The sequence below is a fragment of the Haemorhous mexicanus genome, chromosome 28, assembly GCF_027477595.1.
Source record: "Haemorhous mexicanus isolate bHaeMex1 chromosome 28, bHaeMex1.pri, whole genome shotgun sequence".
Classification (NCBI taxonomy): domain Eukaryota; kingdom Metazoa; phylum Chordata; class Aves; order Passeriformes; family Fringillidae; genus Haemorhous; species Haemorhous mexicanus.
In genome coordinates, this window is record NC_082368.1 from 4,147,746 (window position 1) to 4,171,638 (window position 23,893).

The 23,893-nt window shown below is 65.0% G+C and overlaps 2 protein-coding genes across 2 annotated transcripts; one reads left to right on the forward strand and one right to left on the reverse strand.

The window, feature by feature from the left end:
- Nucleotides 1-13: 13 nt before the first annotated feature.
- MSL1 (MSL complex subunit 1) lies at nucleotides 14-6,712 on the reverse strand. The gene is made up of 8 exons (XM_059869149.1): nucleotides 6,532-6,712; nucleotides 3,695-3,918; nucleotides 2,987-3,369; nucleotides 2,249-2,313; nucleotides 2,005-2,072; nucleotides 1,657-1,781; nucleotides 1,506-1,578; nucleotides 14-1,368 (listed from the first exon to the last, which is right to left on the reverse strand). Exons 1-8 carry the CDS (start codon nucleotides 6,673-6,675, stop codon nucleotides 1,278-1,280), a joined length of 1,173 nt encoding a protein of 390 aa, XP_059725132.1. The 5' UTR covers nucleotides 6,676-6,712; the 3' UTR covers nucleotides 14-1,277.
- Nucleotides 6,713-13,875: 7,163 nt separating this feature from the next.
- On the forward strand, nucleotides 13,876-20,947 carry NR1D1 (nuclear receptor subfamily 1 group D member 1). The gene is made up of 8 exons (XM_059869142.1): nucleotides 13,876-13,994; nucleotides 16,535-16,882; nucleotides 16,959-17,047; nucleotides 17,132-17,276; nucleotides 17,870-18,333; nucleotides 18,484-18,669; nucleotides 19,994-20,204; nucleotides 20,460-20,947. The coding sequence occupies exons 1-8, from the start codon at nucleotides 13,967-13,969 to the stop codon at nucleotides 20,657-20,659; spliced, it is 1,671 nt and encodes a 556-aa protein (XP_059725125.1). The 5' UTR covers nucleotides 13,876-13,966; the 3' UTR covers nucleotides 20,660-20,947.
- The last annotated feature ends 2,946 nt before the right edge of the window (nucleotides 20,948-23,893 follow it).

Here is a 23,893-nt window from a genome sequence, read left to right on the forward strand (position 1 = left end):
ATCAGCACCCAGCGGCCTTTTCCTTGTTTATTAAAAAAAAAAAAAATTATAACCAACAACGAAAAGCAATAAAAAATAATAAAATAAAACCAGCGAGCGGGCGTGTCCGCGAGCGACCCCACCCCCTCCCCGTAACGTTTGTTTAGAACTCGGCGGTTTTAGAACTTTATCGATTTTTTTTTGAACAATTTCCGGGTTTTTTAAGGTGTTTTGTTTTTTTTTTTCCTAAGTTTGTTTTTCTTAAAGTTTTTTTTTGCTATTTTTTTTTTTGTAAACGAGTTTTCTGGCGTTCAATAAGCTCGGGGTTAATTACAGAGAGGGGGCGGGGGGGATAAGACTGGGGGGGCACAGGCTCAGTGCAGGGGGGGGAAAAGGAGGAAAAAATGTGGGAAAAGGGGGAAGATAGGAGGAAAATGGAGATAGGAAGAAAAAAGAGAGAAAGAAGAGGAAAAGGGACACATGGAGCCCCCATCCATGGAACCCCCTCCCCACCCATCCAGCACCAAGAGGGTCCAGCAGCACCCAGGGGCTCGGACAGGCAACAATCACCCCCCTCACAGCAAACCCCTTGCCCGCCTCAAAACATTTAAATTACATTTAAAAAAAACATTAAAACCCCCCAAATTGTGCGCACAGGGTTTCTATTTCACAAAAAAAAAAAAAAAAAAAAATTTTTGCTTTTTAACTCTCCCTTCTGCCCCCACCAACCCCGCTCCAGAGAGGAAAACCACCAAAGAGGGGGAAAACCTCCCCAAAAGAGAATCCCAGGCGCTTCCCAGTTCCCAGCTGGCTCCAACACAATCCGCTGTTTATCCTGCTCTCTAACTAAACACAACATGAAGGCAGCAGCGGGTGAGTCCCGGGGGCTGTGGCACCCCCAGACACAGGATCTGGTGCTGGTCATCCCCGTGTTCCCACCGGACACGGGAGAGCCCCAGAACCCAAGGCCACGGGCTGTGCAGTGCAGGGGTGGCACAGGGGGACTCCAGAACGGAGCTGGGATCCACCCACTGCCCCCAGGAGTGGAGCTGCAGGCTGGTGGCACTGGGAAGGCGGTGCCAGTGCGGGGGATGAGTCCGGGAAACGTTCCAAAACCCAAACGAACAAAACTGGGATTGCAGAACGAAACCATCCGTCAGCACAGAGCAGGCAGCAGCTGGCGGTGACCCACTGATGGCAGAGCTTCTGGCGCCTTAGAGGTGTTCAGAGCCCCTGAGGACGGAACTCCTGGAGGTGATTGGAGCTACTGGAGGTGTTTGGAGCTCCCAGCATCTCCCTTATTTCCGACAGGTCCGGTGTGGTGTCTGCTTCTTCTGCACCTCCAGCCGGCAGCGGCTGCGCTCGTCCAGCCAGGGCAGCTCGAAGTTCCTGTGGGCACAGCTGGTGTCACTGCAGCACCCTCCCGACCCAAAACAGCACCATCCAGACACAAAATGGGCAGGGTGCCTTGCTAGGAGTGACACTGGCACTCGCCAGCCCCATCCCCTCCCGCCCACAGTACTCACTGTGGGGTCAGTTTGGGCAAGGGCCGGCCAAAGGCGACAACGGGCAGGTAAGGGGTGATGAGCAAACTTTCCACTGTGGAGAGACACCAGAGTGTGTGAGACCCCCCTCCATCTACACCCCTACTTCCAACACCCCCTTCCCAAGCCTCACCATCATCTGGCTCAGGGAAAAATGAGGTAACTTCAGGTTCCGACTCCTGAATCCCTTTCCTTTTGTACATTCGGAGCTGCAGCCGCTGTAGGATTCTCTGTTCCCTGATCCGCTGGATGTCCCACCTGGAAAACAGCATGGCTGGGAAAGTGAGGAGCCACGGGGCAGTGCCAGACTCCCCCAGGGTGATCATGGGGCTGCACTGGCTGCCAGTGATGTGAGAGCATCCCTCCTCCTGCAGCATTCCTGGGGCCCATCCCAGCTGCACCCTGCTCTGTCCCCTGCTCTGGGTGACACCCCAGGACCCCCCCCTGCGAGTCTGGAACTCCAGACCCCCATTGCTCCAACCTTTTCCTTCGTTTCTCATCCAGCTCCAGCTTTGCGTGCCGTTTGGAAAAGACGCTGTCGTCCAGGTTCTGCAACAACACCAGACAGGGATCAGCACATCATCCCAGGGCCAGATCCCCCACCTCAGCCTCCCAACCCCAGATGGGGCTTATGCTGGATGAGGAGATGAGATGCCACCAGCACTGGGAGTGTGAGACAGCCTGGAAAGCCCCTGTGGCACTGCCAGCACTGATGGCTCACATACCTCCAGGAGGTCTGAGGGGTTGGGGTCTCTCAGGGGCTCCACGACATGGTCCCTCCAAGATGGAACTGCAGGACAAGGAGAAGGGTGGTACCCCACACCAGAATCCCCACAACCCCTGCTCCATCCCACCACCTCCCCGCTCCCTTCCTGCCCATCCTTCCCCCTGGAGCATGGCTTGGCATGCCCCAAACCCCCATCCTGAGCCAACAGTGGACATCTGGCAGACAACCATCTGACAACCCTGCATCTCCAGCCAGCCACAGGGCAGCAGAGCTGACCTCCACCCCCTTGGCCAAGCACACAAGCAAACCATTCCCAGGGATGTGCCAGGCTCTGTCTGAGCCACAGCGCTGAGCCACCTGGCACAGCCCAGTCCCATCACTGGCACCAACCTCGCTGGGCTCAAGGCAGGACAAGCACCGGATTTGAGGACAGCAGGTGACCCTGGTGCTGTGACACCAAGGCATGAGCCAGAGACACGTTTCCCACCCATCCATGGGAAGCTGCTTCACTGCTTGCTCCAAGAGACACCAGCCAGAGTGGGGTGACCCCAAAATGAGATTTGGGATAGCCCAGAGCCAGCACTGGAAAGAGCCAGCACCATGGGACCTTTTCACTGCCACAGGCACTCCCTTTGGGAATGTGAGATCCCTTTCCCAGATTCAGAATGAGGGTGCTGAGCCCTGTTCCCAGGCTGGCTGAGCCCAGCAGCTTCTCCATCATTCTCTCCATCCTTACTTGCTACAGTCTCCTCCTTTTTGGGGGAAGGCTCCCGCAGTGGCAGCGGCGACGGGGGCGGCTGGTGCCAGCGGCACAGGTACATTTCTGTGGTGGACAGGTAGGGCAGGTCGTCGGCCTCACTGACAAAGCCTTTCTCCTTGGGGTGGGTGCCAGGACCCTTGGGTGGGGCTGATGCTCTCAGTGGGGTCTCCAGGAGTGAGCGGGTTTTTTCCGGAGTCTCTTGGCTCCGCAGTTCTCGTTTACAAACAGTTTCAGCCAAGGAGCCGCCCGATTCCTCCTTCCCCGGGGAGTGTTTTGGAGTTTTACTCTTCACTTTGGAGAATTCTGACACTAGTTTTTTCACAGGCGTCTTCCTCTCTGTGCTCCCAAATGTTGGCTTCCTGCAGGAGGAAGAAGAGCTGAGCCAGGCACAGAGATCCTCATCCTGCACCAGGGATGCTGTGGGGGGCTCCTGACACCCCCAAACCAGGGCTGCTGCACCAGGGCCAGATTTAAGCAGTTTACAGAGGGGCTTCCCCAGCATTTTGTGACCCTGCACTCCCCCACACAGGCCTTCTTTGGGTTCTCCTTGATGTGTTCCTGGTGCTGGGTGGCCTCTCCAAACACCTCAGAGGCCGCTGGGCAGTGCCAGCACCACAAACAGAGGGTGAAGTCACAGGGAGCGTCCCCCCTCCTCCCCAGGCAGCCCCCCCATGCACTCTGTACCTTTTATGCCCCTTCCCGTTCCTGCCGTAGGGGAAGTGCTTGGGCTGCAGGGTCGGGGGAGGCTCCAGCAGCTCCTGGGGACACTCCAGAGGCAGCTTCTCACAGGCCTCTGCCTCTGGCTTCTCATCCACCTCAAAGCCCTGGAAGATGCGGTGCTTCTCCCGCTCGCTGTCCTTCTTCACCAGCTGCACCCGCCTTTCCATGCGCTCGATCCGCGCCAGGAGCTGCAAGGCAGGGGAGGGAGGGCTCACCTCAGGGTCACCCCCTGAGCACGCCAGGGCAGCTGCCACTGGATGTCCAACAGCACAAAATGGCCACTCTCTGTCTGCTTCTCCTGCTGCAGGGACATCTTCCACTATCCCAGCTGTTCCAAACCTGGTCCAACCCGGTCCTGAATACTTCCAGAGATGGGGCAGCAGAAACCAGAGAATTTGGGGGTCCCACCCTCTGTGTGTCCTCCCCGAGGATGCAGGATGGAGAAGGGGGGTTGGAATTAGCTGTGGGCTCAAAGAGCACCTGGTAACTCCTGCTCATGGTCACCTGTCCCCAGCCAGGGCCCACACTGTTTTTGGACAGCAGAGTGGGGGGGTCCCAGCACCCCCCAAAGGTGTGGCTGTGGGGGGACCCAGTTTTAGGGAGCAGAGCCCAGTGCCCGCAGGTGTGGCAGTCCCGTGTCCCCAGCAGTGTCACCCTGGGAGACTGTGCCCCTGAAGTCCCACCACGGACTTGCCGCAGTGGCTCCTCCATGTTGGGGGACGCGGCATTGCCTGCGGTGACACCACGTGGGGTGTCCCCGTCCTTCCTGCCACAAACGGGGCCACCACTGCTGACACCACCACTGCAGCTGGGCATGGCCACCGCTGCTGATGGCACATGCCCACAGGGCTGTGGGGCGGGCAGGAGGGTGACACATGGCTGGGGAGGGGGGGGGGGAACATGCAGCATCCGTGGGGTGACACAACACCCACGGGGGGACAACGCAGGTGGGACAATGTGCGGGGGGGCCATACAAATAGGTTATCTATGGTGGGGGCACGCATGGCATTTCTGGGGTGACACAGGACACATGTGGTGGGGGGGGGAAGGAGCACAGCTCAGCTGTGAGGACCCCACAGTGTTCCCCCCAAGCCTGGCAGCCTCTCACAGCTGTGATGTCCCCCAAATCCCCGGGGTGGGGGTGCAGCGAGCTGGCCCCAGCAGAGCGGCGACATCCCTTGTGGCCGTGTCCCGCCCTGTGACGCGGCCCCTTTAAGATCCCCCCCCCGCACGGGTCACCACGGTAACGGGCGGCGGCCCGTTAACCCCCGCCCCGCCCCCGCCCTTTGTGCCCCCGCCGCTTTGTCTGGGGGGGGCTGCGACCCCGGGGGGCACCCGCGACCCCCGAGGGGGGGAACCCAGCCCTGCGGTTGGCAGAGACCCCAGGGGTGGGGGTGGGGGGGGAAGAACTGACCCTGGCGAGGGTTTAACCCTTTGGGGAGGGGGGCATTAACCCACCGCGGGTAGCAGATGCCCCCAGTGAGGGACTTCTCAAAGAGGGGGGGATTAACCCCTGGGGTGCCATGGAGGGAGAACAGTAACACCCAAGGTGGGGGCATTAACCCCTGGGGTGCCAGAGGGGGGAAGAACAGTAACACCCAAGGTGGGGGGAGGGCTTTACCCCTGGGGTGCCAGAGGGAGTCGTGAACCCCCAAAGGGAGGCCCGTGAACCCCGAAGGGGCCTCCCCCCAGGAGGGGAGAACTGTAAGGCCCATGTCGGGCATTAACAGCCAAGGGGGGGGGATTAACCCCTGGGGTGCCACGGGGGAGCAGGTTAACTGCCATGAGGGGCACATGAACCCCCAAGGGGGGCACTAAGCCCTAGGGCAGTTGGACGTTAACCCCTATGGGGGGACATTAACCCCCCCAAACAAGGAGGGCATTAACCCTTCGAAGGGAGCCGAGTTAACCCTCAAATAGGGGGGCAATAACTGCCATGGGGTGCAGAATTAACCCCCAAAGAGGGGTGGTCATTAACCCTCAAGGGGATGGAATTAAGCCCCCAAAGAGGAGGGAGCATTCACCCCAAAGAACTAACCCCCAAAGGTGGGGGGCACTAACTCCCATGGGGCACAGAATTAGCCCCCAACGAGGTGGGGGAATTAACCCCCAAAGAAGGGGGCACATTAACCCCCAAAGAGGGCACCGAATTAACCCCCAAAAAAGAAGTGGAATCAACCCCCAAAAAGGGGGTATTACCCCAACAAGGGGGGGGCAAATTAAGCATTAAGGGGATTGAATTTAAAAAAAGAGAAGTGGAATCAACCCCCAAAAAGTGGGGTATTAACCCCCAAAGAGTGGGGTATTAACCCCCCAGAAGGGGGTTATTAACCCCCAAAAAGGGGGGCAGCATTAACCCCTTGGGTGTCAGGGGGAGCGAGAACTTTCTTGTTGGTGGGCAGAATTCCACCACAATCCCAGGGACCCCGGGTGGTGTTGGGGAGCCATTAACCCTAGGGGGAGGGGGCATTACTCAACGGAAGGGGTGTTAAAGCTAAGGGGAGGGGGTGTTAAATCTAGTGGGGATCGCCCCATGGGGGAGGGGGTGTTAAACCTAGGGGGGGGTTAACCCTAGGGTGGGGGTCACCCCATGGTGGGGGGGGGGTTAAACCTGAGGGAGGTTGAACCTGAGGGGGAGTTAACACTAAGGGGGTGGTCACCCCACAGGGCAGTGGGTTAAATCGGGGGGGGGGGGGTGTAAAACCCAAGGAGGAGTTAACCTTGGCGAGAGTTAACCCCTTCCACGCCGCATTCCCGCCCACCTCCCCGGTGCCCCCCCCGCCCCCGTTCCCCCGCCGTACCGTGTCGCGCTCGGCCCGGAGCTCCTCGATCTGCCGCTCCTTGGCCTGCAGCTGCTGCTGCTGCTGCTCGATCAGGTCCAGCTGGAGCAGCAGGATCTGCCGCAGGCAGGCGGCCTGCCCGGGCGACCCTCCGCCGGCGCCCATCGCTGCGCGGGCCGCGGGCCGCCGCTTCCCCGGCTCCGCGGGCCCCGCTCCCGGCCCCGGCCCCGCTCCCGGCCCCGCCGCCGCCGCCTCCCCGGGCAGCCCGCCCGCATCCCCCGCCGCGGCCCTGCCCCCGCCGGCCGCCGGCCCCGCCGCGGCCCCGCTCCGCTCCCGCTCCGCCACCCCGCAGCCGCGGCCCGTGTGTGCCCCCAGCGGCGGCGGGGCCCGGGGCCGCCGGGCCGGCGGAGCGGGGCCTTCCTCCCCCTCCTCCCCCTCCTCCTCCTCCTCCTCCCCGCCCGCCCCCTCGGGCCGCCGCCGCCCGCCCCCCCGGAACGCCGTGGACCGCATGGCCGGGCCCCGTTACCGCCCGCCGGCACCGCGGGGCGGCGGCGCGGGGGGCGCCGGGGGCATCGGCGCGGAGCGGCCCCTGCCCCGGGGATGACCCGCGCGGGGATGAGCCGCGCGGGGGGGCGGCGGGGCGGGGGTCGGTACCGGGCACGGGACCCCGGGTACCGGCGAACGGGGCTCGGCGCGCATGCGCCGGCGGCGGTGGAGGCGGTGGGATCCCCGGGGGTGAGGAGCGGGGCCGGTCCCCGCCTGGGGACCCCGGGGCGGTGCCCACCCGCGCCGCTTCCCCAGGGCCAGGGGGGGTGGTGGTCGCGACACGCGGACACGCGTGAGGCGGGGGTCCCGCGCCGCAGTACCGGGGGCGGCCGCTCGGGGGCCCCCGAGAGTGGCGGTACCAGCTCCCCGCCCCATGGGGGGGGCTCGGGTCACGGGCCGGTCCCGTGGCGGGAGGGGACACGGCGGGGCGGGGGGACGACACAAAGGGACCCACCGCTACGAGCCCCCCACGCGGGGAGGGCCGAGGATGGGGTGGCTGTGCTATGATTCTTGGGGTCCGCACCTCCCCATAGGCGCACATCCCCCCACGGGGGCTGAACCCCCCATAGGGACTGAACCCCCCCGTGCACACCTAGAGCTCTGCAGTTCCTGCTGGACGTGTGCAAGAACGCGCGCACACACACACACACAAGTCCGCAGCACCCCCTCTGCAGAGGCTGCAGCCCCAGCATGCTGGTGCGTACACGGACACGCACATGCACACGCGTGTCCCCCTGCAGGGAACGACCGCAGCCCCCGCTGCAGCACAGGCGCAGCCCGCAGAGACTGCAGCCCGTGCACACGCACCCCCGACTGCAGTCCCGGAGCACACTCATGCACACTCATGCACACTCATGTATGCACACGCACAGCCCTAACTGCAGCCTCACGGCACACGTATGGACGCGTACGGACAGGCACGGACATGTATGTACACGTACACACGCACACACAAACACAAACGGAGGATCATTTCCCCCTCTCCCGGCTGAAACTCCACCCCCCCGCAGCACACGGGGCCGTGTCACCGGGGACACACAGGGGACACGCGTGGCACGTGCTGGGGACGCACAGGGGACACGTGGGGGATGTGCCTCTCTCTGCAGAGCTGCGTTCAGGGACACACAAACACATGCGGGGGGAGATCCCCCTTCACCCAGCCCCCTGCGAGTGGCAGGGTGCTCCTGCTCCTGGTGGCCGGGTCACAGTGGCGGTGCCACCCCCGCGGTGTGGCACTGGGGAAGCCCCTCCGAGGTTCCTGCTGTGCCATAGGTCACATCGAGCCCTGCCAGCAGCTGTCCCCACCAGGGTGTGCACACGTATGGGTGTTGTTCAGACACGGGGAGGGGGGGGCTGTGGTTGTCCCCCCCGTGTGATTGTGCACATCCACACATGTGGCTGTGGTCACCCACAGGGGTGGCAGTGTTTGTCCCGCTGCGTGGCTGCGCTCGCACACAGCTGTGTTTTCACACGTGTGTGGCCATTCTCATACACACACAGAGCCATGGTTCTGTGTTACACACACGCATGACTGTTCTTGTATTCATAACCTGGCTGTACACACGTGTGGCTGTGCTCACACACACACATGTGGCTGTGGCTGTACACACGTGTGGCTGTGCTCACACACACACATGTGGCTGTGGCTGTACACACGTGTGGCTGTGCTCACACACACACAGCTGTGCTCACACACACACATGTGGCTGTGGCTGTACACACGTGTGGCTGTGCTCACACACACACATGTGGCTGTACACACGTGTGGCTGTGCTCACACACACAGCTGTGCTCACACACACACATGTGGCTGTGGCTGTACACACGTGTGGCTGTGCTCACACACACACGTGTGGCTGTGCTCACACACATACAGGTGGCTGTGGCTGTACACACGTGTGGCTGTGCTCACACACACACGTGTGGCTGTGCTCACACACACACAGCTGTGCTCACACACACACAGGTGGCTGTGGCTGTACACACGTGTGGCTGTGCTCACACACACACGTGTGGCTGTGCTCACACACACACATGTGGCTGTGCTCACACACACACAGCTGTGTTCACACACACACGTGGCTGTGGCTGTACACACGTGTGGCTGTGCTCATACACACAAGACTGGGTTGATACACAGAGGGATGTTCACACACACGTGTGACCATGCTGACACACACACAGCCGTGTTCACTTACATGACAGTGCTCAAACACACAGAGAGCCATGTTCACACATACAGAGCCATGTTCACACACATGACAGTGCTCAAACATATACAGAGCCATGTTCACACACACACCTGGTCATGTTCACACACACACACGTGTGACCATGTTCACACACATGACAGTGCTCAAACACACACAGAGCCATGTTCACACACACACGCGGTCATGTTCACACCCATGACAGTGCACACACACAGAGCCATGTTCGCGCACACACACACACACACACACACACACACACACACACACACACTCACACACACAAAGTCCCTATCCGCACACACGGGTGCCGTGTCCCCGCCGTGCCCGTCCTGCCCGGGCCGGTGCCGGTGCCGGTGCCGGTGCCCATCCCCGCTGCGGCAGGCCCACGTGCCGGCCGGCACCCGCCCGCACATGGCTCTGCAGCAGGGAGGCTGCTGGGGCTAAAAATGGAGCAGGGCGCACATGCCAGCGCCACGTGACGCGCATGGAGAGGGCTCCCCGCGAGAGGAGGAGGAGGAGGAGGAAGAGGAGGAGGAGGAGGAGGAGGAGGAGGAGAAGGGAGCTCGCTCACATGGGCTGGCACAGATGCCAACCCGGCCGCTGGCCACGACGCCGTGGCCTCTCTGTGACCTGTGGGTTGGGGGGGGCTAATGGGGTGGCCCCCTCCCCACTTCCTCACAGATTTGACTTTTGGGAAGGTCAAACATGGGGTGACGGCGGAACGGGAAAGGGGAGGAGGGTTCGCAGGTGGTGGGTCTGATGTGGGGGATCTGGAGGCTGAAGCAGTTCCCGGTGCTGTCCCGCCCCCTACCCCCCTTCGCCCCCCCCTCCCGTGGGGTCCCAAGGCTGCAGAGGGAACACAAACATCAGCGCCTGAGATCTTGGCGGGTGGGAGCCGGTGAGAGGGATCCCCACCTGCCATGGCTACTCCCCGTGGGGGTGCTCCCCAGACCCCCCCACATGATGAACACACTGGGGTCCCCCCTCCCCCAGGGGTCCTGCACCCCTTTTGCACCCCCATGTCACAATATCACCCCAATTTCTGGGGCCCCGAACTCTCCTGGGGTCCTGAGACTCCCAAACTCTCTCCCAATGCACCTTTCCTGTGGCCCCGCACCCCTCAATCCTCGTGGGGTCCCTACACCCCCTGATTTTGCATTCCTTTGGGGTCTCTGCAACCTCTCGGGGTGCATTAATCCCTAAATCCCGCACGTCCATGAATCTGTACACTCCTGTTCCCCCCAATCCTGCACTCCTGCACCCTCCTGGGGGGTCCCTATATCCCCAAACCCTGCACCCCCAGACCCTGCACTTCCTCGGGTCTCTCTGCACCCCAACACCGGTCTGCCCCATTCCGCAGTGCCAGGACACCATGGGGTGTCCCCGCCTGTCCTGGGGTGCCCCCACCTGCCGTGGGGTGCCCCGCCCGGGGCCAGGAACGCCTTGTTTACCCGATTTTTCCCGTTCCCGGGGAGGGAGGACGATTCTGGCAGCGGGAGCTGCTGCCCCAGCCAAGAGCCAGGGGCCGAGCCAGGGCTGCTCCCTGCAGGAAAACACCCCAAAACCACCCCAAACCCCAACCCTCCAAGCGCTCTCCTGGCCCCCAAAGCAGCACTGGGGGTCCAACCCCACCCTTACCGCCCAGTGGGGACACATGAAAGGGGGGTCAGGGGTGCAGGACCCCCAAATTGGGTGGCACCCAGCACCTTTGGTTGCCCCCCAAAGCTCAGTTATGGATGGGGAAACTCGAGGCTCGATATGTGTAGGGTGACACGGGGACACAGCTGGACCCGGTGTCCCCAAACCCACAGGGCAGCTGCAGCCCCACGGTGGGTCTGGGGGTGCTCAAGTGGGGCTGGGGGTGCAGGATTGGGGGTCCTGTCCCTTGTCAGCCCCCGGTGTCCAGCCTGGGGGCCGAGGTAGTGATATGCAAGAACGAACCCCCGCTCCCGGCGGAGACATTCCCCCCCCCTTTTCCTGGAAAAGGTTCAACAAGGTAAACAAGGCTCCAGCCCCGAGTAAAAATAAACCCTCGGCACGCAGGCGCCGGCCGGGAAGCGGGGCGAGCGTCACGCGGCACGGCCACGGCAGCGGCACCGGGCACCGGGCACCGGGCACCGGCCCCACTGCCCTTCCGCTGCCTCCTGCCCCCGGGAGCAATGGCAGGGGAAGGAAATGCGAACTGCGTCCCCCGTAGGGCTGTTGATGTGGGGGGTGCAGGGGGGTGCACCTGGGGGGATACGACACGGGAAGGGCAGGGGCACAGCCGATGGCACGGACGGGGTGACGGGTGTGTCCCCCCCTGACCGTCCGGGCACCCCACAGCGGGTGGGGGGTACCTCGCGGGGTCCTGGCACGATGGGATGGGGCAGACCCGGATTGAGGGGTAGAGACCCCGGGAGGTGCAGGATACAGGGGGACAGGACGCCCAGGGAAGTACAGGGATGCAGAGTTTGGGGGTGCAGGATGCAGGCGTGCAGGATTTGGGGGTGCAGGGGTGCACAGATCCCTGGAAGTGCAGGATTTAGGGGTGAATCCGGTGGCATGTGACAACGTTGAGGGGCGTTCAGGTGCCCCCTCCGTGCCATGGACTGGTTGGCACAGGCACTGCCATGACGGGGTGCACAGGGAGCCGTGGGGAGCCCCCCGTGGCATAGAGCCGGCCTCTGGAGGCGTTCCCGGCTCACGTCAGCGGCAGTGCCCCCCTGTCCCGGTGGCTTCGGTGGCCCCTCTCCCTCACTCTGCTCCCCATGGGTGGTCCCAGAGTCGGGATATCCCGGAAATATCCCAGCTGTGCCCAGCCTGGGGTCCTTGCTCACAGCACCTTCACCAGGACCCTCCGTGCCGGGTTCCCAGCCTCACGGCGGGACCCCACAGAGAGACCCCAAGATATTTGTCCCGTCCCTCGCAGCCCCACTCCCGTCCCGGGGATTCCTGGGGGATCAGGGTTTCAGACGAGCATCACAGGCGCCGTGTGCCGCAGCGCCGTGTGCGGGGATGTTTTCCCAATCCAGACGTGAGGCTGAGTCACGGATAATCACCGGGAACGTGCCGGGAGGGGAACGAGGAGCTGCGGGGGCCGGGAGCACCTGCACGGTCCGGGCACGGCCTTGCGGGCAGGAGGGTCCCTTCCCCCTAGGACTGGGGACCCCCCCGGGTCCCCCCGTTCCCGTGCCAGCCTGGCCCCACACATCCTTCCGGGAGCTGCCGCGGTTCTCCCGGCCGGAGGTGCCACGGCACCGCGCACCCGCCCCGTGACTCAGGGCAAGGGCACGTCCTGTGGGGTGTCAGGGTGTTCCCACTGCCCCAGTGCCTTGGGGAGCCCCAAAATCCCGGACCCCTCCCAGCAAGCCCCGGACACCGCCAGTTGAGGGGTTCCAGGGGGTCTTTGGGGTGCAGAGCTCTGGTGTCCCTCCCGTGTACTTCGCAGAGCCGGGGCACCGGAGGCCTCCCCTCCTGAGGGATTAGCTCCGAGGATTTCCCGACGGTGGCACATCCGTGCTCTGCTCTTTCTCTCCTGGCTGGGGGCCAGGGCAGCGCCCGGCACATGGCACCCGGGAGGGTGCTGGCACCCCCAAAACTTCCCCACGGCGGGAGCAGGAGCACCCACGGAGCCCCCGGTGCCACTGGGCTGGGCTGGCCCCGGCCGGCGCCGCGACCCAGATCTGCCACCAACTCTGCCCTGGCACGGTGTTGCCGCAGCCCCCGCGGCAGCCAGGAGCGGGGCCAGGCTGGGACGTGGATGCCAGGCACGTGCCACAGCGGGCACCCGCCGTGGGCAGCTTGGGGACAGCAGGGGACCATCGGGAGGAGACAGTAGGCAGGGGGGCAGCCGTGCCGGGGGCTGTACCATGCACAGGCCCCCCTGGAGCGGGGGGACTGTGGTGCCGGAGCCAAACAGGTGGGCACGGGACACGGTGCCATGTAGGGTGACAGGGATAGCTGAGTGTCCCCAGTGCAGGGGACAGCGCCACGCGGGGTTACTGGGGTACCTGGGTCTCCCTAGGACAACGGACAGTGCTTTGAGGGATGACAGAAGTGTCTGGGTGTCCCCAGTGTTGTGCGGGGTGGCATCGGTGCCCTGGTATCCCCAGGGGAATGTGCCACGCAGAGTGACAGTGCTGTGCCCGGATATCCCCGCTGCAGGGGACAGCCGGTGCCGCGGTCAGGTGTTGCCAGTGCAGGTGACAGCGCTGTGCAAGGTGACAGAGCTGCCAGTGCAGTGACTGGGGGTCCCCAGTGCGGGGGATAGTGTCGTGCCAGGTGACAGATGTGTCAAGTGCTGCACCCAAGTGTCCGCAGTGCAGGGGACACTGCTGCGCCCGGGAGTCCCCAGCGCGGGGACCGTGCTGTGCAGCCTGACGGGGCACTCCGTGTTCCCCAGTGCGGGTACCGGTGCAGGTACCGGTCCCCGCGGTCCGTCAGGCGGCCCCGGTGCGGGGGTCCCCGCCGAGCCCGGGCTCCCCAGCGGCGGCGCGGGGCCGGGGCCGCCGGCGGAAAGTGTGTCACTGGGGCACGAGGCTGTCCCCGGGAATCACATGGGGGAGGCGGCGGCGCCGCGTGCGGCCCAGTGCGCAGCCGCGGCCGGTGCGGGGGGCGGCGGGGCGGGCGGCGGGCGCACAACAGCCCGCACCGGGCGGCGGCGCGGCACGGCTCGGCGCGGCTCCGCTCCGGGAGGCTCACGGGGCCAGGACAGGATGGCGGCCCCCGAGGCCGGCAGCACAGGTCAGTGCCCTGCCGGAGCCCCCCACCCCCGGGACCACCGTGCGGGCACCGGCACCGGCAGCGGTCCCCAGCACCGGAGCGGATCGGGGGGCAGCGCCCCGGGACCGCGGAGAGGGGCTGCGCGCTGAGACGCGAGTTGGAGGGGTCCGGACACCGGGACCGAGGGGTCCCGCACGCCCGACCGTGCAGGATGCGCACTGGGACCGTGTCCCGGAACGGGGCTCCGTCCTACCGGGACCGGGGGGTCCTGCAGAGCGGGGTAAGGCTCGGACAGCGGGGCCGGGGTGTCCCCGGGAGGAGGGTAGGGAGGGCTGCGCGCCGGTACCGGGCGTCTTGCACACTGGGGTGACGTGAACACCGGCACCGGAGTGCTCCGGCGATCGGAGCAGGAGGGATGGAGACCGGACTGGGGTGTCCCGAACGCCGGAGCGTGCGGGATGCGGGGGTAGGAAGGCTGAGAACGGGGATTTGTGTTCCGGGGGGTCCCGGACAGCGGGATCGCGGGGGAGCGCGGCAGGACCCGGGTGTCCCGGAGACCGGGACCGAGGATTCCCGAACGCCGGAGAGTGCTGGACGCGGGGGTAGAAGGGTGAGAGCAGGGATTGTTGTGTCCTGGGCAGCGGAACCAGAGGAGAATGAAATGGGTCCGGGGCAGCGGCACCGGGGTGTCCCAGGAACCGGGACCGCAGGGCAGCGCACAGGGATCGGTGTGTACCGGGCGGCGGGACCGATCAGGGTGACCGGAGGGGACCGCGGCGGGACCGGGGTGTCCCTATCGGCGGCACCGAGGCCACGGGACCGGGCAGCCCGTGGACGACCGAGGCGGTGCCGCGCGTGTCGGGGCTCCCTGCGCACCGGGAGGGACGGAGGGGGGGAACCGGAGGCGGTGCCCCCCCCTCCCCCGTGTCCCCCCCCGCACGTGTCCCCCTCCCCGCCGCTGCCACGTGCGGAGTTTGTTTTCCCCTCAGCCCCGCCCCGCCCCCTCCCATTGGTCGGTACATGACATCAGCGATGACGTCACACACGGAACTGGGGACGCCGCCGTTCATTGGGGGGGAGCCCTGTCTCCGGGGCAACGAGAAGGGGCGGGATAGAGTTTGACCAATGAGAGATAGGCGGGCGTGGCAAAGCGTGAAGGGGCGGGGTTTAGGGGGCCACGTGCGGCTGGAGCACGTGGGGCGGCGGCGTGAGGCCGCCTGAGCTTGGGGGGGGGGCTGCGGGGAAGCTGTTTGGGGGGGTTCCCTCTGTTTTGGGGTCAAGAGAATTTCCCTCTCTCTGAGGCAAGCCCTTCTGGGGAATCCCCGCACCCCAAAACCTAGTATGAGTGTCCTGAGGCTTTGGGGTGCGGGGATCGCCCAATTATTTTGGTGTCTTAGCAGCGGGGGGTCCTCAAGATCAGCTGCCCTGGAGGTGGGACCCACTGTCCCCAATTCGGTGACCCCCTTTGGAGGTGGCTCAGTGAGGGGGGATGGTGACAAGCTGGCTCTGGCGCGTGGCATCTGTGCCAGCGGCACCGTGTGCGGCGGGAGACACATGGCCCTGGTGATCCCGTGTGTCCCCGACATCACCATCCACGTGTCCTAGCCCGGAGTCGTGTCCCGGTGCTGCTGTCCCTGCCCCGTGAGTGGGGTGACAACGACTGTGACTGCAGCCAGGGGCCACCCATGTGTCTCCCCCCTACTACTCCCCACTTTCGGGGGTCCTCACACGGCTCCTCAATCCTGTAGTGGGGACTTATCCCCCCCCCCCCCCCCCCCCCCAGTTTGGGGGTCTGCGCTGGGAGCATCCCGGTGCCATGCGGGGGCTGCACTGGGGGCACCCCAGTGCCGTGGGGGGTTCTGTCACGGGGGGCTGCGCCGTGGGACCGTCCAGGGAGCTGTGGGGCGGGAGCTGCAGGCACCGCGCCAGGAACGGCAGCAGTTAACTCTGTGACCTCCTGATTTCACCTCTGCAGAGGGTTCCCAGCCCACATTCCTCCTGCAGGCAATTCCGGGGTGCCCTGCCCGTGTCCCCAGCCGGCACGTACCCGGATAAACCCGGCTGTCCCCGTCCCACGTGGGGCTGTGGCCCGTGGCGGCCGGTGGGTGCGGTGCCTGACTCAGGGTGGGCGGCACACGTGCGGCGCAGCGGGATATCCACGGATCCGGGATGCATCCGGGGCGCTTCCCTGGAGATCCCACCCCGCGTGGGGCTGCGATTCCACTCTGGGGGGCTTCCCCCCACCCCCGCGGTGGGGGAGGCTGAGCCTGGTGTAGCTCAGTGCAAAAGTTGCCCACCGGGATGCCCGTGGATCTGGGAGGCTTCCCTATGGATCCCACCCCACCTGGGGCTGCAGTCGGCCCCCGAGGGGTTTCCCCCTCCTCAGCTGGCAGAGGCTGAGCCTGGCACAGCTCAGTGCACGTGTGGCTCCGCGGGATGCCCACGGATCCTGATTGCCGATGGATTCGGGGTGCTTTCCTGGGCATCCCTCCCACTTCCATGAGTCGGGGGAGGCTGAGCCCGGCACAGCTCGGTGCATGAGTGGCTCCTTCTCTCTGCAGGTGGGGTGATCAGCTACGTGGGCTCCAGCGGCGCCTCTCCCACCCGCACCAGCCCCGTGTCCCTCTGCAGCGACAGCTCCAACGGGAGCTCCCAGTCGGGCTCGCAGCCCTTCCCCACCTACTTCCCACCGTCGCCCACCGGCTCCCTCCAGGATTCCCGCGCCTATGGCGGAGCCACGCTGGCCCCCCATGAAGACGGCTCCCCTTCCTCCTCCTCGTCATCCTCTTCCTCCTCCTCCACCTCCTCTTCCTCGTACAGCTCCTCGGTGAATTTCCCCGGGGTGCAGCCGGTCCCCGCGGACGAGCGGCGCCGCAGCTCGCCAAGCAAAGCCGGCAGCACCGTCACGAGTGAGTGGAGCTCCCGGGGGGGGTGGCGGGGGGGTCTCCCCACCCCTGGACCCCTCTGACTCCCGTCCTCCCCCAGAGCTCAACGGGATGGTGCTGCTCTGCAAGGTCTGCGGGGACGTCGCCTCCGGCTTCCACTACGGCGTCCACGCCTGCGAGGGCTGCAAGGTACTGGGATGGGGCCGGGGATGGGGCACGGAGCCCCTGTCCCGCTGCGGGGACCGCCAGTGATTCCCCTCGCTCGCCCCGCAGGGCTTCTTCCGCCGCAGCATCCAGCAGAACATCCAGTACAAGAAGTGCCTCAAGAACGAGAACTGCTCTATCGTCCGCATCAACCGCAACCGCTGCCAGCAATGCCGCTTTAAGAAGTGCCTGCTGGTCGGCATGTCCCGTGATGGTGAGCTCGGAGGGACCCTCGTGACGTCCCGAGCCGGGGATTCCCTCTGGGGGTGGGATTCCCCGTGCCCAGCGGGCTGGTCCCTTCCCGGGATGTCTCCAGGGCTGTACCTCCCCTCTGGAGCCGCCCCCCCGCCTGTGCTGAGTGCTGTGCTTGTCCCACGGGATGTGTCCCCCCTTCCTGGGACCCCTCCATATGTGGGACTGCGTGTCCCCTCCAAGACTGGGTGCCCCGTGCCCAGAGCTGCATGTCCCCCCCATGGCCAGGGCTGTGTACACCCTCCCACACAGGGTCCCCCAACACTAAGGCTGTATGTCCCTTCCTTGGATGCTTCCCCCCCAACTCAGATCTTTACATCCCCTCGCGGGATGGATCCCCGTATGTTCAGGGCTCTGTGTCCCCTCCAAGATCGGGTGTTCCAGTTTTCAAGGCTGTGTGTGTCCCCGCCCCCGGCATGGGCTGCGTGTCCCCTCCAAGCCCGGGGCAGGGATGCCGCCCTGCTCCCATCAGCCCCTCATGGTACAGGTCTGGGGGGGAAGGGGGGAGTCACCGCCAGCCGCTGATGTCCCCCTAACCCCGGTGTCCCCCCTCAGCCGTGCGCTTCGGGCGCATCCCCAAGCGGGAGAAGCAGCGGATGCTGGCGGAGATGCAGAGCGCCATGGGCGGCATGGCCAGTGCCCCACCGCCGATGCCGGGGACCGGCGAGGGTCCCGCCGCGGGCGGGGGGCACGCACCGCCCCCCGGCCCCCCGCCGCTCGCCCCCCCCGCCTGCTTCTCCCAGTTCCCCCAGCAGCTGACGCCGCCCCGCTCGCCCAGCCCCGGCGGGGCCACCGAGGATGTCATCGCGCAGGTGGCCAAGGCCCACAAGGAGATCTTCATCTACGCGCACGACAAGCTGGGACCCCCTCCCGCCTGCGACAGCGGCCTCCTGCGCTGGGACGCGCCCCCCGCCTGGGCCCCCGGCCCCCCCGAGCCCCGGCTGTGCCCCGCCGCCTACCCCGAGCCCCCGGCCCCGCGGGGGTGCCCCTGGCCCCGCGGCCCCAAGGACGTCCTGCCGGTGAGCGCCCGGGGGCTCCCGCTCCCCCCGGCTATTTTTGGCCGCTAATCACATTAATTCCCTTGTCCGTGTCCCCCCACCCCGTCGTGGGGGGAGCCCCGCAGAGCCCGGGGGAGCCCCCGGTGCCCGCTGACCGCTGGTCACCCGCAGGCGTGCCCCATGAACAGCCACGTGCCCGGCCGCAGCGGGCGCTCCGTGCAGGAGATCTGGGAGGATTTCTCCCTCAGCTTCACCCCCGCCGTTCGCGAGGTCGTGGAGTTCGCCAAGCACATTCCCGGCTTCCAGGCGCTCTCCCAGCATGACCAGGTCACCCTGCTCAAGGCTGGCACTTTTGAGGTACGTCCTGGAATGGTGAGGACTTGATAGTGCCCCACAGACTGACAGGGTGCCCCATGGCATTGCCTGGTGCCCCATGGACTGGCACAGAGCCCCAAAGCATGGGAACTGTGGACCAGAACACAGCAGGAACCCTGTGGCATTGCAGTGCCCCACATTTGAGAGCCACGGCGCCCTTGGCATTGCCGGGTGCCTCACAGCACTGCAGTGCCCCACATTTGGGATCTGTGGCACAGAGCACGGTGTCCCTGTCATGGCACAGTGCCCTGAGGACTGGCATGGAGCCCTGCAGCACTGCAGTGCTTCACAATCAGGAGTTGTGGCATGCAGCACAGTGCTCCTGGCATTATATAGTGCCCCATGGCACTGCAGTGCCAGACTTTTGGGAGCTGTGGCATGGAGCATGATGCCCCAGGCATGGGATGGGACCCCACGATTGGGGATCATGGGCTAACAGGAAGCCCCATGGCCCATTGTAATGCTGCTCATTTGGGAGCTGTGGCATGCAACACAGTGCCTATGGCATGGTGCCCCACATTTGGTGGTCACAATGTGGATCACGGAGCCTATGGCATGGCACAATGCCCCTGGCATTGTCTGGTGCCCTGTGACACACCAGTGCCCCACATCTGGGAGCTGTGGCATGAAACATAGTGCCCCTGGCATGGTACCCCAAGTTTTGTAGTTACAATATGGATCAGGGAGCCCATGGCATGGCACAATGCCCCTGGCATTGCCTGGTGCCCTGTGGCATTGCAGTGCCCCACATTGGGGAGCTGTGGCATGAAACACAGTGCCCCTGGCATCACACAGTGCCCATGGCATGGTACCCCACATTTGGTAGTCACAATATGGATCACAGAGCCCATGACATGGCACAATGCCCCTGGCACTGTCTGGAACCCCGTGGCATGGCAGTGCCCCACATTTCGGAGCTGTGGCATGCAACACAGTGCCCATGGCATGGTACCCCACATTTGGTAGTCACAATATGGATCACAGAGCCCATGGCATGGCACAATGCACCTGGCACTGTCTGGTGCCCTGTGGCATGGCAGTGCCCCACATCTGGGAGCTGTGGCATGAAGCACAGTGCCCCTGGCATCACACAGTGCCCATGGCATGGTACCCCACATTTGGTAGTCACAATATGGATCACAGAGACCACGGCATGGCACAATGCCCCTGGCACTGTCTGGTGCCCTGTGGCATGGCAGTGCCCCACATCTGGGAGCTGTGGCATGGAGACCAATGTCCCTGGCATGAAGCACTGTGCCCGTTGCTCTGCCTGGTGCCCTGTCCCAATCCTGCCCCCTGCCCACAGGTGCTGATGGTTCGTTTTGCATCGCTGTTCGACGTGAAGGAGCAGACGGTGACGTTCATGAGCCGCACGCGGTACGGGCTGGAGGAGCTGTGGGCCATGGGCATGGGAGACCTGCTGGGGGCCATGTTCGACTTCAGCGAGAAGCTCAGCGCCCTCGAGCTCAGTGACGAGGAGCTGGGGCTCTTCACCGCCGTTGTCCTGGTCTCGGCAGGTGGGCACGGGAGGATTTGGGGACATTGAGGAGTTTGGGCTGGGATCAGAGGAGTTTGGAAAAGAATCGAGGGGTTTGGGGCAGGGATCAGTGGGTTAGTGGGGTGTTCAGGGCATTCAGGGATGGGATTTGGGTGGTGTTGACATGATATGGGGGGAATATCAGGGGGTTCAGTGCTGGGATCGGGGTGATGCTGGGGTGGGATTAGGGGGTTTTGGGGGTGGAACTGAGGTGTCCCCTCCCCTGCCTCGTCAGACCGCTCGGGCATGGAGGACACGGCATCAGTGGAGCAGCTGCAGGAGACGCTGCTGCGGGCCCTGCGCGCCCTCGTGCTGAAGACGCGCCCGGCCGAGACCTCGCGCTTCACCAAGCTGCTGCTGAAGCTGCCGGACCTGCGCACCCTCAACAACCTCCACTCCGAGAAGCTGCTCTCCTTCCGCATCGACGCCCAGTAGTGCCCCCCCGGACCCCCTCCCCGCGCACCCCTGTACATACACCAGAGCGGGGGGGGGGGACACACAAAGACTTCCCCCTCCCCCGGGGCAGCACCAACCCCGTGGCGCCCGTCGGACTTGCAGGGATTCACCCCGAGGTGGGCGCCAGGATGCTGGGACCCCCCCACCCCCACCCCAAATCGGGCACCGCCCCCACGGCACCGCTGGCAGCGCCGGGGGGTCCCCTCGCCCCGACACCCCCGTTCTGGCGGCTGGGGGTGGGACGCAGAGGCCGGATCCAGCCGTGCTGGGGGGGGGTGGGTCGAGGGGGGCGGGGTGGGTCGAGGAGTGGGGGGGGGGGGGTTTGGTTGGTTGGTTTTTTTTTCATCATATATTTATTACATAAATATATAGTAAAATAGACCAGCAACAATTACCATAAAAATATCTTTCTTTAAAATCCTGACCAAAACACAAAAGGGTTTAAAATCGCACGTCACAGACTGTGATTGTCACGGGGGCTCCACGGCCCCCCCGGCCCGCGCCCCTACATTCAGCGACGCCGGCCGCGGCCCCCCCCCGGCACCCTGCATAGTGGGGGACCCCGCGTGGGGCGCGCCGAGCCGAGCCGGGCCGTGCCGGGGCTGTGCTGGGCCAGGTGCTGGCCGGGCTCGACACCCGCGGGCAGGGGCAGCTCCGGGAGCCATGAGGTATGTGCTTGGGGGGGGACGGGGGGCGCGGGGACGGGGGGGACGTGGGGCGGGGGGTGGCCCGAGGGAGGTGGCGCAGGGGTGGGGGGCACCGGTGTGGCCCCCCGGGACCGACGCTGGATGCTGGACGTGCGATGGCGACGCGAGACGGAGACGCGGGGACGGCCCGGGGGGGGCGTGGGGGGAGTACAGGGTGGGGGGCGTGCGGGGGGCAGCGGGTGGGAGGGGCCGGGCAGAGCCCCCCACCCCGGGACAAGCTGCCCTAGGGCCCCGTGTGGCCGCTCGGGGGGGGGGTCACGGGGGCTGATTAAGACACGTCCCGGGACGGCGCTACCGTGTCGCGACGGGAGCGCGCGGTGTCACACGGAGTGTGCGCGGGAACACGCGGGCAGCGCGGGGACACGGCACCGGCACCGCAACGACATGGCACGGCACCGGAACGGCCACGGCACCGGAACCGCAACGACATGGCACGGCACCGGAACGGCCACGGCACCGGAACCGCAACGACATGGCACGGCACCGGAACGGCCACGGCACCGGCACCGCGCCCTCATTGCACCAACAGCAGTTGCCATGGCACTGACATGGCACGGCCACGGCACCGACACGCGTGGCCGTGGCACCGGCATTGCGCCAACGTGCCTCGCACTGGCACCGACATGGCACAGCCACGGCGCTGGCACAACACCAGCACGCGTGGCCACGGCACCAAGATGCGTGGCCGTGGCAGCAACATGGCACTGCCACGGCACCTTCACGGCCACCACCGGGCGTGGGGGGCATCACCCGGGTGCCGCGGCCCCGCCCGTGGCCCGAAGGCACGAGGTGGGACCGGTGCTGCCAGGGGTGGGGGGCGAACCCCCGAACCCTGTGCCCCCCCAGTGCGGGCATTAGTGTTCGGCTCCTATTGCACTGCCCGCAGCTGGTGCTGCCGGGACCCCCAAACTGGGGACCCCCAAGCTGGAGACCCCCAAACCGGGGACCCCCCAGCCGGGCACCCCCGAGCCAGGCCCCTGGGTGGGGGTTTAAGACATTTTGCACCAAGGTCCAATCCGGCGCTGGTACTTGGGGCTGGGGGCAGGCGCCCCCACCCAGGGCACCCCGGGGTGCCACAGCCCCGCTGTGCCCCCCAACCCAGCTGCAAGGGGTCTGGCAGGGCCCCCTGACATGACCCCATGGTTGGGGGGGAGTCTGGGGTGTGGGGGGAGCCCAGCCCGGCCCCCTGTGCCTATGGGGGGGGGGAACGTGTCTGGTGTTGGGATTTTCTGCTTTTAAACGACCCGTAAAAAGATTTTTTTTTTAATTACAAAAATTATATATTTTATATATATTTATATATATATATATATATATATATATTAGCTTAGGTGGGCCCGGCCTGCCTTGCCGGCCCCCCCCCGGCCCGCACCCCCCCTCGGCCTCCGCCTGAGGTAAGAAAAAATTCACAAACCTAAATTTGGGGGGGGGGTTTAAAAAGGTGATAAAACCATTCCCGGGTGCCCCCTCGCAGCTGTGCCCCCACCCCCCCCCCCCCCCCACTCAAGCCCCCTGTGGGATTCCCCCTGCTGGCCCCCGCCTCAGCCCGGCCCCCCCGGGAGCATTGGGGGGGCAGTTGGGGGGTGCAGCCCCCCCAAAGTGCTGCTGCCGGGGGGCTGGGGCAGTAGTGCAGTTGGGGGTCCCGGGGGGGCACCCAAAGCCCCCCCAGCTGGCGCCTCCGGGGCCTTTGCAACTCCTGACTGACACGACAAAACCCACGAGGACAAGGGGAAAAACAACAAAAAAAAGGACAACGGAAAATTGGGGGGGTTTGGGAGGGGGGAGTGCCCCCCCCCCCCAGTGTCCTGCAGCGCCCACCATCCGCGGCGCTTGGCACAAAAATCGTCTCCTCTCAGCCCAAAAAAGACAAGAGAACCCCCAAAACCCCAGTTCTGGCCCCAAATTTGGGGATGCGGGGGACACAGGGGGGTCACCCCAGCCGGGGCAGACCCAGTGAGCTGGTGGGGGGGGGGGGGGTCCACCAGCCCTGCACCCCGATGGGCTGGGGTCCCCCTCACCACTGCTGTGCCCGCCCTGTGCTCCTGCCCTGCTGTGGGGGAAGGGGGTCCTGGCCCCCATCTTACTATGGGGGGGGTCCTGGCCCTCACCCCACTATGGGGGATGGGGGTCCCAGCCCCTGCCCTGCTATGGGGGAGGGTCCTGGCCCCCACCCCAGCCCCCCAAATTGCTGCCCGGCCAAAAGTGCATATGGCCACGGCCCCCCAGCCGGGGCAGCCTCTCCCTGTGCAGCCCAGAGCCCCCTCCTCTCCTCCCTGCTCTTCCTCCTCCTCCTCCTCCTCCTTCCAAAGTGCAGTTAGTTTAATATTTTAGCCTCTCAGGGAGGGAAATAAATGCTTAAAAAATAATAATCTACGAAGAGAAGGACAATAAAGGGAACGCTCGACCGTCGGGGCCCTTCCCTGTGCAAACAAACAAAATTCGTCAAGTCCTGGGGCGGGGGGAGGGGTGGGGGTGGCTGTTGGGGGGCACAGCAGGACCCCCACCC